A 15,803-nucleotide genomic window follows, 5' to 3' on the forward strand; every position below is an offset into this window, starting at 1 on the left:
TAGATTAAGACTCCATCAGTGGAATCTTCTTGAAGGTTAAAAATTCTAATAAATGTATCACTCTTTATTGGATCTGACTGGAGAAGCAAGGTCCAGAGAAGAATTGAAATGCCCTATAGGATCATCGTACCTCATTGTCATGCTTGCAAGTGTTTCTCCTCCTTCTTGGAAAATCTGTAAACAAGCAACATCCCCAGCTTTTAAATGTTTCTTGGGATTTATCCTCTTAGATTATGGGGAATGTAAAGCAGAGGTCCTCAATCTCAGCGATATTTGGGCCAGATAATTCTTCATTGTGGGGAGAGTGACCCTGAACATTATAGGATGTTCTGCAGCATCCCTAGACTCTACCCTCTAGATTCCAGTAGCACTTGCTGAGCCCTGAAAACCAGAATGTCTTCTGATGTTGTCAGGTGTCCCTTGGGGGAGCAAAATTGCTCTCAACTGAGAAGCACTGATTCAGGGTAATTATGTAGAAGTTGTTTTAGTAATGCTTTAAGTATACCATAGAGCAGGTAACTCTAGAAATCACTGGGCGCTGAGGGCATAACTGAGCAGAATTTTTTATCTTAGGATACTTTAATTCATTTTCTTTCTTTGGCTCATGACTTAAAATGGTGTGTGTTGGGGTAGGAAGGGTGGTATGTTGCAACTGTGGGAACCACTGTGTTTGTCGCTTGTGGTGAATTAATGATGGGAATATCTAAGCAGCCGTCAGATTCATAAATCACTAGAAATGAAAGGGATAACACATAAAAGTCTCTCCCTTTTGTTTAGCAATTTATCATTTTCCCTGCACATTAATAAACAGAGCTCCCCCGAGGTAAGCCCCTGGAAGATAAATATTTCTCCCTAATTTCCTCAATTGTAGCTAGTAGATCACATGGGGGAGGAGAGGTGCTTGTCACCACAAGTTGCCAGCTTCTTATCCTTCACTTCTTCCACATAGGAGAGTAGCAATAAATAACCGGTATAGAGGCCAACTGCAGCTAATTAGGTTCTTTTTTGTTTATATAACAGGCACCAGATTCCCCAGCCCCAGGCTGTCAGCCAGGCCGAGCCGAAAACGTACACTGTCCATATCACCACTGTCCGATCATAGCTTTGACCTTCAGACCATGATAAGGACGTCTCCCAACTCTTTGGTCACGATTCTCAATAATTCCCGTAGCAGCTCGTCAGCAAGTGGCTCTTATGGCCACTTATCTGCAAGTGCAATCAGGTATGTATTTTCCTGAATCCATTATGTGTTTTTTAAATGTAATGTCAGCACTTGTTTGCACCTGTAGTGATGCATTTTCAGTACTGACTGCCTATGAGGATGATGCTGTGCCTGTACCAAGAGGCAGGTCAGATATCACAATGAATTGCAAAAACAGTTATTGGGCCCCAGATTATTTTGTACTTGCAGACAGTAGTCAATAGCCCCTATATAGAAAGAGCAGTTATTGAGTTATGATGAAATCCACTTCGTAGAGACAGTGAGTATGGCCAATTTTTTATCCAGCTTTTTCCTTGTAGTAATGTTCTCTAGAGGAAAACTGACTTCAAACCTGGTTGTATGAGACACGTACAGAACATGAACAGAAATAAAAAGACCAGTCATGGCAGAAGTCTTATCCTACAACTCTTAAGAGAAAGGAGTCCATTGGGAGGGAGAAACAGAAGGGTTTTCGTCTGATGGAAAATAAATGCAGATGACATTGGAAGGCAAAGTTATCAGAGGAAATCTGGCAAAAGAATATTTCTTTGTTAAGTATTTTTACTTAAATACTTTCTGTTTTAAGTATTTTTCTGTTAAGTATTTTTAGCTTAATCTGAAAGATCCTTATTTGGACCATACACCTTTGTTAACCGTGGGTAATTCCTTGCTTGACAGAAAGTGTTTTGACACTTCCTTCCATGAAGCACCTCATGTCTGTTCTTGCATGTGAAGGTGCAAGCACAGACTTTTGTAAACATGATTAACATAAAACATTTCTTACTGCTAATGATCAACTTGGACTGATGTCAATAAGTAGTAAGCCAACGTGTGAATTTTAGGTGAATTAGCTGATCATTTATTGTTTGAACTAAGCCAGCTCACAAATGGTTGAGACATAGAATTAGTCTCATAATTATTAGACTATTAATGCTATAATAGACATAGAATTAATTAATTTAGCAATCCTGGTTATAAACTTTAGCTCTCATTTCCGCTAAATTTTTTGCCAATAATTTAAGAATTCAGTTACTAGCCATCTTTTTGAATTGTAGTTTTGTTAATCGCGAATAATTCCTTGCTTGAAAAATACATACTAACGGATGTTTTCACCAGCCTTGGTTTTAATAAGTGAGATTTTGTTTGTTTCTATGAATGGGCAGTAGCATTAGTTGTTCATTGATGGGTCTTCCATGGTAGATATACAATTAGGGAAACTTCAACAGTTCAGAAAAAAAAAGTGTTTGCAGTAGCAAAATACCCACATTTAGTAAAAATAATGAATACTGTTGTCTTTCCCTAATGTTCTCCATTACAGTTTTAATTCTTGTTCAATTATCAGCAATGTTCTTCAGTAGGCAAGTTAATATTTAAATGTGGTAGATCCTAATTTTAATATGATGTCATTTTCTGCTGTTTTTCTTTGTTCTTTTCATATGGTCACTAAAGTGCGGAAATGTGGAGAGCTGCAAGCAACTGTGATAGCAGCCAGTGCACAGGGAGGGGTCCTGGCACACTTTCCAGATTAGCCACTGTAGTCACAAATATAGGCTTTAGAGTTGGATATGTCTATGGTCAGATTCCAGCTTTGCCACCAACCAGCTATACAAACCTAACTTACCTCTCCGCTTTTTGAAGTTTAGTCTTCACATCTGTAAACTACAGATAAGACACCCACTATATAGGAAGAAGGCACATTTTACTAAAGCTGGTGTGGATCTGCAATGGCAGGATGAGATTCCTACCTGGGGTGAAGTTTCTGGGGGAGCTGAGCTGGGATGGTTCATCCAGGAGAGGAGCCATCACAGACCTGTCTGTGCTACGCTGCTCTCCATCCCAGTCTGGCCCCGAGGAAGCACGCCAGTCTCAGAACCCTGGCCTGGCTGTTCCTGCACTCCTGGTAAATATTCATGGGTCATAGACTGACATGGACTGGAGGTCACTTTACTGCAATTGTTCAAATGGCCTGACTAAAGTCATAGCATCCAAGTAGCAGAAATGTGGCACATGGTGATAGTCAGAAAGATAACACACAAAATCACTTCATGAACGTTCATTTCTCTTGTTTCTCTTTAATTTTTCTTTCCTCTTGCTCTCTGCCCAGCTCTCTTGACTTTTTGCAGCATCTAAAGGACACAGATTAGAATATGGTAAAGAAATGGTCATGATGCTATCTTTATTTATTCCTACCCCAGCCTTCTTAGTCCTTATAGTCTCCTGGTGTCCTCATCTTCATCTAGTTAAGCTAGTTAGGGTCAGTACTTAACAGACTGTCAATCTGCTGACTTGAAATCATCATTGCCCATTTTGTCTCCAAGGAGCTATACCACACCTCCTTATATCATTAGAGATGGAAGAAGAGATTCACTTAAAGACCAGTCCAGTCCTCGGAGGTTGTGACAGTTGGGTGACCTGAGCCCGTTGTGTCCTCATTTTCTTTCTTGCCTTTGAGACTTTGGATTGCATCTTTTCTCTCTCAGTGCAATCTCTCCCTCTTTAGTACACATTTGCTGTATTTTAGGACTATATGTCTATTCTCACACAGAGCAGGTAATGCAGATAACCCAAGAAGAGATCGGTTTCCCATATAATGATGATAATAATGGTCATAATTGGCACCACTTGCCAGTTCTTTAGCTGGAGGAGTGCTAGTGCCTTGCTTACTCCTGCTCTAAGTTTCATTCTCTGAGATCTAAAAACTAACTTCAGGAATAATCAGTTAGTGGTAGCACCAGAGGATCTGAGAAAGGAAAGAAGCAAGGAGACATCTAGAAAAGGTAACTAACCTTCTTAACAGTGAAAGGTACAGGAGACAAAGTGGACTTCAGGTGCGTTTGGCCTCTGAGACATGCTGACTAACAGGGCAGGTGCAAGGCTCAGGCTCACTCATTGTTCTCACATCACAGCTATTTGGCAAAGCAAGTGGTGTTATTCTTTTTTGTTTTGTTTTTGTTTTTTTGAGACAGAGTTTCACTCTTTTGCCCAGGCTGGAGTGAAGTGGCACAATCTCGGCTCACTGTAACTTCTGCCTGCCAGGGTCAAGTGATTCTCCTGCCTCAGTCTCCCGAGTAGCTCAGATTATAGCGGCCCACCACTGTGCCCAGCTAATTTTTGTATTTTTAGTAGAGACGGGGTTTCACCATGTTGGCCAGCCTGGTCTCGAACTCCTGAACTCAGGTGATCCACCCGCCTCGGCCTCCCAAAGTGTTAGGATATCAAGCGTGAGCCACCACACCTGGCCTTATTCTTGTTTTACACATAAGCCCGGTGGGTCTTTGCAAGATGAAGTTAGCAAAGTTCCGTGCCTAGTGGGCATCAGCACTAGCACTCCAGTTTCCTGCTTGTTAATTTACTCTAAATACACTTGACTTTCACACTTACATGTTTTCTAATACCTGACTTGCTGTTGGTATTGGCAGTGCATCAGTAATGATGTTTACATTTCTAAACATGTCATTAAATGTTTAAAGATACTCAGTTTCTAAGAAATGCCATAGCTGTCTCCTTCACATCTGTGCCCTAATGCAAATGCAGTTAAAGATGCCTGTAATAGCATTTACCACTATTTGACATTTCTGTATTTTCTTTCTCCTTTAGTAGTTTGCTATCCATTTCTCTCCAATAGAACACAAGCACCAAAAAGCCAACCACTGTGTACCTCTTGTTCCCACCCCTGTGACACCTGCGTTCTCTCATATTGACGCCATTCACTAAACGGTTCTTGAGTAAATAAATAAAGGAGCTCTCTCATGAGTAATTAGAATTCTCATCATTCCCTTATTAAAGTAAGTTTTCTACATAGTAGTTGAATAATTCTGGTTTTCTGAAAGTTGCAATCTGTGTGAATGTTATATTATTTCGTGGCCATAGATTGATAGATACAGAGACAGAGGGGTGAATAGAAAATAAAGGATTAAAAAAGCAAATGTCTATTTTAAGTTTATATATTTACTTAATAATCCAGACTACTATAAAAATACCATATAAAACCAGTATTTATTCACAAAAGCCCATTGGCATATTATAACAGTACTTGATTATGTCAGATTTTTAAAAATGCATTGTCTAGACGTACCTGACAAGTCTTTTAAAATCTCATAATTAAAATAACTTTCAAAAATAATTCTATGCACGTTGAAAAGCATGTTATAAAATATTGCATGTTTCAAGAAGTTGTAGCTTCTCCATCACCTGGAAGACTCCCCATCTAAAACTAGATAATTCATATTTATCAAATACAGCCAGTAACCCCCACTCTACATAGTTAAGGCTAAGGTTGTAAATAGCCAGTGAATCACAGTAGGTTAAAATAGTTTACCTTCGCTAAAACCTTCTCCCTAGGGAATTGAGCCACCCTTGGAAGAGAAAGTGTTTAAAATGACACCCTTCTTCTGTAGTCTTCCAGCAAATGTAAATGGGATGAAGAAATGAGTACTCTACTCATTTCTAATCCACTGGGTATCACTTTCTCACTTTCTATTTAATGGCTACAATGAAAGTGGTTTTATATTCTTAGTGGTTTTAAGTCTGGTGTGACCAGGAAAGAGATCTCAGTGAAAATGACATTCCCATGTTGCACATCACCTCTCTGAGTGCCAAGATCTCCAGCTTCACAAAACAGTGCAGTGTTTTTCTGCCGCCAGCACTGATGAGCTCAGCCTGATGACAGGAGGGCAAGTTGTGCCTTCTGTTTCGTGGATCATCAGCCCTCTCTGACACTAGGACACTGGAGTAAGGGTGCATCTGGCAGGTCCACTGATGCTGCCTGAGGCAGGCTGGAAGTCAGCTCAGCCTCCATAGCTCCTTGGCTCTGTGCTTAGTAAACACCTTGCTTATGTCAGAGAAATAACACACAAATGAATTGAGAAACATACGGAAGAACAGATAAATATAGTGCCAAATTGCCGACGTCTTTAAGATTATCATTCCATCTTCTAAAAATTTGGAGATGACATTCCCTTCCCCCATTTTCAGTAAAGTAATTAATACCACCTTAAAAAGATAGCTCTCATTTACTTCCTTAAAAGTAATTAATATTACCTGATGTGGTAGTTAGTTTTACATAGTATTTCATTTAATCAGTTATTAATTCCACAAATATTTAGCTGAGCTTAACTCTCTGCTAGTCGCTGTACTGGTGGAATGGTGGCTACACAAATGCCTGAGAGAGACACGACCCCCACTTTCATGGAAGTTACGGAAGGGAAAAGCCTCTAAGCATATGAATAAACGAATAAATGAGCAAAGGAACTTCTAAGGTAACAAATGAATGAACAAAGGAGCAAAGGAGTTTGTAAGCGTTCTGGTCAGTGCTGTAAAGGAAATGACCCAGATGTTAAGAAACAATAGCACCAAGGGCTTAATTCAGGGGATTGGCCAGTGACTTATAGGATGATGACAACACACCCTGGAAAGCTTTCTACAACTTTCTAAGAAGAAGGCCTAGCAGGTGAAGGCCCTGAGGTGGGAGGAGTAAGGCGCTGGGGGAACCGTCAGCAGATGACAGTAAAACACGGGGTGGGTTAGCCAAGGCACAAGGTTGGCGACACAGGCAGGGGCCAGGTTATACCACAGCATCTTGGACCACAGATCTAAGGACAATAGGAAGGGCCTAAGAGCTAGGGCCTTAGATCTGGAAGACCGGAAATCTAAGGGCCTTCCCTGGAGGCCCCCCACAAGGCTGTTTAATTTTACAGGTGAGGAAACTGATGTTCATAGAGGTTAGCAGGCTGAATCAAAGGCACTCAGTTACTCACATGACAGAACCACGAATTCAACCTGGTGGGTCTAACTCTGAGTGTTCACCAGACACACTTCTTTCTCTCTTAGAAATCCTCAAATGAGAGACATGGTGAAAAGCATTGGCAGGAAATGCTATTTATAATAGAAATAATAATATCTGATGATGTTTTGAAGAAATGGATTATGCATATATTAACATATGATTTTTCTAACCATGTCTAACATACTTGATGAGCCAGATCTCATGTGAGAGTTTGTTACTGCTATTCACGTTCATTGAGGTCATGTCTATTTGGCTGCTTAATGGCAAGTGGCTTTTCAGCTTTTTAGATCACTTTCATAATGTAAAGCCTAATGTATTTTTCTCCAAAGCATTTTTCAGAAAGCATATGCCTAAATGTAAATGTTGAGATGCTTAAGAACATGTGGGTCTTTATTTGTGTACTCTTTACTTCTGAGGCTGGGCTGGATTTCCAATAAACTTGCCCTGGAAACTTTTATAGATGGAAGTGGAAGCTTTATTTTTTTTCCCTCTCAAATAGAAGCACATGCATGCATGTGTGTCCCTACACATATACAAATAATGATAGCTGTTGGCCCATTCTCTGCAAAACTGGAAAAAAAAAATGGTTCTTTGAATGGCAACTATTGTGCAGCGAATTCTACGACTGTAACCAAAGTGAGGATGACCTCTTAGTGCAACAGTCACAAAGTAGCCAGGAATTTTGGCTTGGCTTTGAATGTGTCTCTCTCCCTTCTATTTTCTTAAAGTAAGTTTCTCACATTCTGGTACCATGTTATCTCAGTGGTTCTTGTTGCCTGACTTTACTTCCAATCTTGATTTCATGAGCAAACAAGTTAGGAGAGGTGGGATACTCATTGGATTCTTCTTCAGCCTGTAGAAAACTAGGTTTGTTGCAGCATGAATTTTCTTAATTCCAGTGCCCTGACCTAAAGGAATACATCCTGATACTATCACATGAGTTTCTTTTAAGGATGTTGAAAAAATTCAACTTACGGAACTTACAGAAGGGAAAAACCTCTCAGCATGAATGAAATTTAACAACCAAGGCAATTGGAAGAAGTGTTTTGTAGGTGGCGGGTAGACAGAGTTGATTTTACATTTACAAGACATTTCCCAAGAATCCAGAGGTGCCACATATTCGTTACTCTTCACGTTGGACTGAGAGCTGGTACCTTTGTGACGGAGTGTGATTACCACTCACACCAGGGCTTGCCTGTGGCTTAGTTCTTTAATGCATCACCTACCCGCCCAGCTCTGTGCACGCCATGCTGGGTCATTGAGAGATTTCAGAGATGATCCTGGAAACCGAAGAGACTTCCCTTCTGCTCAGCTTCCCACATCCTTCTGTGCCTTTTCCCCACATACATCATGTGCTGGTGCAGAAACCCCGGCACTGCGATTATATGGGAGTGAGATATTCCATGGCAACTCTAGGAAAAAGCTGTTATTTTAGGGAAGGGTTAAGAATGTCCTGTGTATTGAAATCATCAAACAATAAAATAGTAGCTTTTACCTTTGAGTGTGTGGTGGCTGGATGATATGGCCTCTTGACATTTTTCTTACTTTCCTCAATTGTTTTCTTTATTTTTATGTAGAAACAAATCTCTTGAATGTTGTAATCAGCTCTTACTTACTATTCCAATTTAAAGGGCTACAGCAAGCCATATTATGCTGCTTTATTTATAGTACCATTGTTAAGGAATCCAGTATATCCCCAGCACTCTGACCCCCCCCCCACCATATATAGAATTCCTGAAGCATTTAAAAAACATAAGCTTTTCTCATACACTATTTTAATTGGGTTTATCCATTTGATTTGAACATTAATGACTGAAGTGCCTATATGTATGGTAGGGTAAATAAATGTTTAATGGTTGATTTTCTGCAGCATGAACTTTTAGTGTTTCCATTTTATATATCATTTTGGAAATAAATATAAATTATATTAGCAGAATGGATTACAAGGGTTTCTGTACTAATGTTGACTTACATCACTTCCTTGGTGTGAAAAAAATAAATATTTATTGTGAAAGCCAAGGATGATTATGCATTTCCAGGTTTAATGTATTAATTTTAAATTATATGTAACTTTCTGGTTATAAGTAATTATTTTTTCTTTGGAAATATAAATGGTATTTGTATAAAGTACTCAGTTAAAACTTGCCGAATTAATTAATGATATGCAGTGGGTAGACTTTAGGACATTTATTTTGGTTGCTTAACAGTTTTCCTTTTACCTGCACTCTGTTTTGTCCTGTTGGGTATAATTGTTGAGATTCCCAGAAAGGAGACTTCCTGTGCTGTTTACAGTAATGCTAAGAGACAAGGACTAGTTTGCAAAATTTGATCACGCTTTTTAAGAGTATTGACAACACTTTGTATATCTGATTTCTGATGTATATTTACATCAGAACTTTCTTAAAGATTCAGACTTTGAGAATTTTATTTTGAAGTCTTTGTGAAAAAGAAAAAATGGTTCCCAGTCAGACAACAGTTTGTTAATCACCTTTCACTGAGCTCAGAGCTGAATATGAAGATGAAACTGACTGAGAAGTTATCCTTATTTAGACCCTGCATCCAGTGGAATGCCCTTTCAAACTAACAACCCAGTGCCCATACATCAGCTCTGATTAGTAAGCTATGTAACATCCACATTTTTCTCCTTGTCTGCTCTTTAGTAAAATAAAGGGCAAATTAATTTTTAAATTAACTTATTCTGGCTTTATAATTGTTGCCCTAGAATAGTGTTTCTGAGAGTGTATTGTGAGGAACACTGGTCTCTGGAAGCTCCTCCACATCCTGCTGCCAGCTGTATCTGGGGTGGACATTAGGAATGCACAGAGAAGCGGGCCTGGGCTGTATTCCTAAGAGTTTGATGACCTTGGTACTTCTTTCTCTTTCCCTCCATTACACTTACTCACCTCAGGAGGCCTCTGACTGTGTTAGCACGTTGCTTGGGAAGATCTGGGCCATCTAACACTTTCTTTCTACTGATCTTATTGACTAAATATAGATTAACAGTTACAAGTCACAGTTTTATAAATGTTTATTGTTACTGTCTTAAATTAACCCCATCTTTCATGTAGTTATTTAGAAACAAAAGCTATAAAAGTAATTTTTAAAAATAATAACAGATTAATTGTTGAATGCAGAGAATTCAGAATCAGAACATAAAATTAATCTCCTCTGGTGACTCCTTGGAAAGAGTGGGGTGAACGGAAACGTGGAGGCCATGAGCATGGGAAGCACAGGTACCAAGGTTTAGACTGTAGATTATGTCCTGCTTTAGAGAAGGTATAAGAGATTATTAACAATTTTTTTTTTTTTTTTTTTTTTTTTTTGAGACGGAGTCTCACGCTGTTGCCCAGGCTGGAGTGCAGTGGTGCGATCTCGGCTCACTGCAAGCTCCGCCTCCCGGGTTCCCGCCATTCTCCTGCCTCAGCCTCCTGAGTAGCTGGGACTACAGGCGCCCGCCACCGCGCCCGGCTAATTTTTTGTATTTTTAGTAGAGACGGGGTTTCACTGTGGTCTCGATCTCCTGACCTTGTGATCCGCCCGCCTCGGCCTCCCAAAGTGCTGGGATTACAGGCTTGAGCCACCGCGCCCGGCCAACAATTTCAACTATAGACCGGACGCAGTGGCTCACACCTATAATTCCAGCACTTTGAGAGGCCAAGGCGGGTGGATCTCTTGAGGTCAGGAGTTCGAGACCAGAGTCTCCATCTAAAAAAAATATATATATTTTTCAACAATAGTAATACTTTCTATTTGTGAGAAATTGTGGAATGAATACATGAACTATTTAGGAAAGTTCTTACTCAGGGCCCCTAAAAGTAGAATTTACCTTTTGTTTCTAATTCTGATCTCTTTAATCAGCAAAGTCTGTCCTGTGCCATTGAAGTGCTACAGAAGGAAATGGATGTAGACTCTAGCTTCGTTTGTGTAATGCTGCTTTACAGACATGTTGTCAAATTGTAGTTTTCAGAGGAAAACATAGTTTTCTTTGAGGTGATTCTTCTGAGTGTGGTAGGCAGGATAACAGCCCCAAAGATGTCCACATCCTAATCCCCAGGTCCTGTGAATAGGTTCCCTTCCACACCAGGACTTTCACAAGTGTGATTAAGCTAAGAATCTTGAGATGAGAAGATGATCCTCGATTGTGTGGGTGGCAGTGATGTAATCACAGGGGCCCTTGTGAGAGGGAGGCAGGAGAGGCAAGTTAGGGTCAGAGGAGGAGGAGGAGGAGGAGGCCTGAGTGATGCGAACCCCTGAGCTGAGGAATGTGGGCAGCCTCCAGGAAACGGAAGAGGCAGGGAGCCTAGACCGTCTGGAAGAATGCAACCCCACCAGCCTATTGCAGACTTCTGACTTCCAGAACTGTAAGATAATAAACCGTGTCTGTTGTTTTAAGCCACTCAGTTTGGGCTGTTCATTGCAGCAGCAACAGGAAACTAATAGACACTGAAGAAGAGATTCAGTCACCTGTTGACTCAGTACTGCGCGTCTGCTCTGCCAGCCACACTGCCTGGCCCAGCTGGACCTTGCCTCCTGGACGGAGAGACAGAAGGAGTTATAGAGAGTACTGCATGCTGCCATGAGAATAGAACTGGCACGCAGTAGAAAATGATGGGGCAAGGAGGTGCAGAGGGGGCTCGTTTTGATGGGGCATGAGTCTAAGAAGGCCCCTCTGAGGAGCTGGAACCTGAATGTTAAAAAGGAAGTGGCCATTCTGAGCTCTGGAAGCCGAGGGTTCCAGGCAGGGGACACTGTGAGTGCTGAACATGCAGAGGGGCTCGTGCTGTGACAGGAGGCAAAAGGATGCGGGACTCCCCTCCTCCACAGCCCTCCCCACTTTGATTTAAAGGAGGAGGCTGTGGTGGCTCAGGTTTTCTTATCCCCGCAGTGGGAAAACCTCAGGAGAATCTTTTCATACTTTGATCTTGCCCGAGAGGGTTGAGGGTGTGCGTGGGAGGCATCCTTTCTCGTGGGCATTTTGTCTGTGACTCTCGACATCCGTGTGCTGTGCCCAGTCATCGCCTGTCCTCAGCCCCAGCACTCTGATGGCAGTGTTCTGAGAGCAGAGGAGCCTTGACTTCCAAATCTGTTAAGTGATACTGTGTCAGAGCTGAGAACTTTCTACTTTTGTCATCAAATTCTGAATTGGCTTTGTCATCTGGAGTGGAGCAGCCCTCTTGCGCACAGTCCCTGGCAGGAGCGACAGCAGAAGGCTGAGGGCCAACCCTTCTGGGTCCAGACAAGCTGTCCCATACCCTGCCTCAGCCCAGGTCTGTGCATGAGGAGGAGGAGAGTGTTCTGTTGCTGGCTTCTTATGAGTAAGCCCTGAAGGCTCATGATCACCGTCCACTGTGTGTTCTCTCACAGCCCTTGCAGTCTAATCATTGATGTGGATTTTAGAGAACATTTATTCCCGTCACCTGGTTTTATCAGCAAAAAGGTGGGGGCCCTGAATGGGGACATGGCCAAAGTATGTCGAGAGCTTTCAGAACCCCTACCCCTGCTCCCCGAGGACAAGGAGGATCGTGGACCTAGGAAACTGCGGTGGGAATGCTGAGCCTTGTCTTTTGTAAGGACACCTCCTACATCTTTTTATTTTTTTATTTTTATTTATTGTTATTATTATTATTTTTGAGACAGAGTCTCGCTCTGTCACCCAGGCTGTAGCGCAGTGGTGCAATCTTGGCTCACCGCAATCTCCACCTCCCCAGTCCAAGCGATTCTCCTACCTCAGACTCCTGTGCAGCTGGGATTACAGGTGTGTGCCATCACGCCCGGCTCGTTTTTGTATTTTTAGTAGAAACGAGGTTTCGCCATGTTGGTCAGGCTTGTCTCGAACTCCTGACCTCAAGTGAGCCACCCGCCTCGGCCTCCCAAAGTGCTGGAATTACAGGCTTGAGCCACCGCGCCCTGCCTCCTACATCATTCAAAAAATGTACTTCCCTTATCCGTCTGTGAACGCCTGTGAGTTGCTTATGTATAAAATCAAGGGTGTATTTTGCTTTGTGAAATGTTTTTTGAATTGTCTCTATTTTTTAATTAAGTACTGACTTTTTAAACCCCCAAATGTCATGTCTCCCAGAATTAGAAATGTAAATGATCTTCAGGGACCCTCTCCCAACTCTGCCAGATAGTCTAGTCTCCTAGAACCCTGGAAAGGTGTTTGGAGATACATACAAAGTCTGTGTGCCATGGTAATTATATGTGAAGTGGGTTATTTTGGTTTTTGTTTATTTAATGAATAGAGTAACGTAGTTACACTTAGTAATACTCATTCACCCAAAGGAAGGGGGGCTGTTAAATCATTGTGTTTTTTGATGAATGGCCTGTACACTGAAAAATAAATTGGACAAACTGGCATAGAGCTCAGTGAACATGAAATCAGCTATTAGAAGAAAGCTTGTGAACAAATTCTGAGGCAGATATGCATCTTTTGATTAATGCCCTATCAATCATCCACACAGCTACCTTAGCTAAGTCTTGCCGTAATCATTCATGCTTGCTTTTGGAAACACTGGCAGCAACTATAACGCCGCAGAAACGGAATATTATTACTGATTTCTCCCTAACTTACTGTGAACAATGACTGTTTTCACCATGTTTCTGCTTTCCTTTATTAAAGAAATACAATGCAGAATGAAAGGAGAGTTCCTCAAAGCCTGGTGAAATTCTCCTAGGGTATTCTTAATGATATTCAGTCTTAAATGGGCAAGCTATTGTAATGTAAGGTTCTCTGTAGAAATAATAGTAATGTAATCCCATTGAAGCTGCCTGTTATGGATTGTAGTCAAATAGGCAAAATGTAGAGTCATGTTAATGAACAGAGTATATCTTTGGAATTATTACTTAAAGTTGTTGAAATGGTTTGAATTTTGCTATTGTAATTATTTTATTCTCCGTTAATGCGCTTAACAGCCATAGTAATTAACCCACCAGATTGCAAATTTGCGTGAATTCTGACTTTGACATTACAAGAGACCCTGATTCTTTCTGGGTATTACACAGCAGGATAGGGAGAAATATATACATATATATATATAATTTTTTTTTACTGATTATTTTTTTAAAAAGAAATTTCCATGGATGCAATTATTAGTTTTTCATGCATTTTTAAGCCATTGGCAAATTCCTTAAGAACACTCCGTTCTTTTAAGAGGGTTTGATTCCAAAACCACGCTGGCACAAAGAATGATTTGGCATTGCCTGCTAGTCGAGAAATCTTTAGGTAATATCACTGCTTCCTCAGGACTTACTGTAGCCTGGGAAATAGTGTGGCATAATAAAGTAGTGACAGGCATTAGCATGCATAATGGGCTTTAATAGACATTAAATGCTGTTTAGCTAGAAGAGGGAGCAGTGCTCTCCCACTGGAATATTCCTCCATCGAAGCCCATTGATCACTGATTTCAGTGGGGAGAGGTTAATCCATCAGCTTCTGTAACCAGACGGCACTGATGGAAATTCTTTAGGTGGCATTCTGGATGAACCAAGCTTTCCATCTTTACAAACAAATGAGTGATATGACAAGCATGGTGTTCAAAACACATTTAACCAATTGATTTTCTTTCCTCTTGTAATAAGATCTGGAGACATATGAAAGCGTGCGGTGTGAGCTAAGATTAAAGGAATTGCTCCATACACAGGAACATACGGAACTAAGAGCCAATAAAAGTCCTATAAAGCATGTAGTCACCCATTCTCTTTTTTATATAAAGTTTGTTATTGCAATAAATAGTTATTATTGAGCTGATGCCTTTTATTTCCGTTTTTGCAGAATCTTGTTTCAGGTCTGCGTGTGTATGTGCACGCACATGCGTGTCTCATCTCAGTGCTCATCTTTCCCTTAGAAGTTTTCAAGGTGCTTGGCAATAATCCTACCTTCTCATTTAAACAAATTTGATTTGGGATGGTAAAATTATAGATAGAAAGCTGCAGATCTTGTGTACTTGTCTGAGCTCAGCATTTAAGTGATGGTCGTCTTTTTTAATCTCCCACGCACAGCCCAGCCTTGAGCTTCACCTACTCGTCTGCGCCCGTCTCTCTCCACATGCATCAGCAGATCCTAAGCCGACAGCAGAGTTTAGGTTCAGCCTTTGGACACAGCCCTCCACTCATCCACCCTGCCCCAACTTTTCCAACACAGAGGCCTATTCCAGGGATCCCCACGGTTCTGAACCCCGTCCAGGTCAGCTCCGGCCCTTCCGAGTCCTCACAGGTGAGAGGGATAGGTCGATGCACCCGGCTGCGCTGGTCAGCTAAGGGTGGGGGCAGGCCACCATGTCAGCCGTTAAATCAACACGACACCTCTGTGTTCTCACAGCCTTCGTACTGGCATCCTGTCTTCTTAATACTGAGGTCTAGTCTTCAGTTTTGGTGGACGTGTTGTGTAAATGCTTCTCATCAAACAGTTTTTTCCCCCAGAGTCATTTTCCCATGGGAATAGCAGCAGGCTGCTTGATAGGGCTCCCCTGTGACCTGGTGCCATCTGTAACCTGCATCCCATGTTAATGCAGTGTGTGGATGCATTGCTCTCATTTGGTCTCATTTGCTCTCATTTGGTCACTGTTCACTCCCTCTGCTAGAACCACAGTTGCGACTTACCACCGGGTGGTACTTTAGAGTAAGACTAAAACTGTGCTTTGCCCTGCGTTAACTGTTGCCACTTTGATATTGTTTGGAGAAAAATCTGGATGCTCTGGTTAAAGAACTTCACAAACGGAACGGGTTGGTCTTCTACCCTCCTCACAACTTTGTTCTTTTGAAATACCCTGTTGGAGCTTGTTAAAGCTTAGGGCCTCAGCTCCATTCTTCTAGCTTTTA

At 41.4% G+C, this 15,803-nt stretch overlaps 1 protein-coding gene across 5 annotated transcripts in view; it reads left to right on the forward strand.

The window, feature by feature from the left end:
• GLI3 (GLI family zinc finger 3) overlaps nt 1-15,803 on the forward strand; it is a 278,995-nt gene that overhangs the window by 200,348 nt on the left and 62,844 nt on the right. For all 5 annotated transcript variants that reach the window (XM_077997988.1, XM_077997987.1, XM_015133673.3 and 2 more), the window contains 2 exons: nt 1,021-1,222; nt 14,985-15,198. In XM_077997988.1, the coding sequence (XP_077854114.1) occupies nt 1,021-1,222; nt 14,985-15,198 (416 nt within the window). The remainder of the gene's footprint in view (nt 1-1,020; nt 1,223-14,984; nt 15,199-15,803) is intronic.

Source organism: Macaca mulatta, chromosome 3 (assembly GCF_049350105.2).
Source record: "Macaca mulatta isolate MMU2019108-1 chromosome 3, T2T-MMU8v2.0, whole genome shotgun sequence".
In the NCBI taxonomy this organism is placed as follows: Eukaryota; Metazoa; Chordata; class Mammalia; order Primates; family Cercopithecidae; genus Macaca; species Macaca mulatta.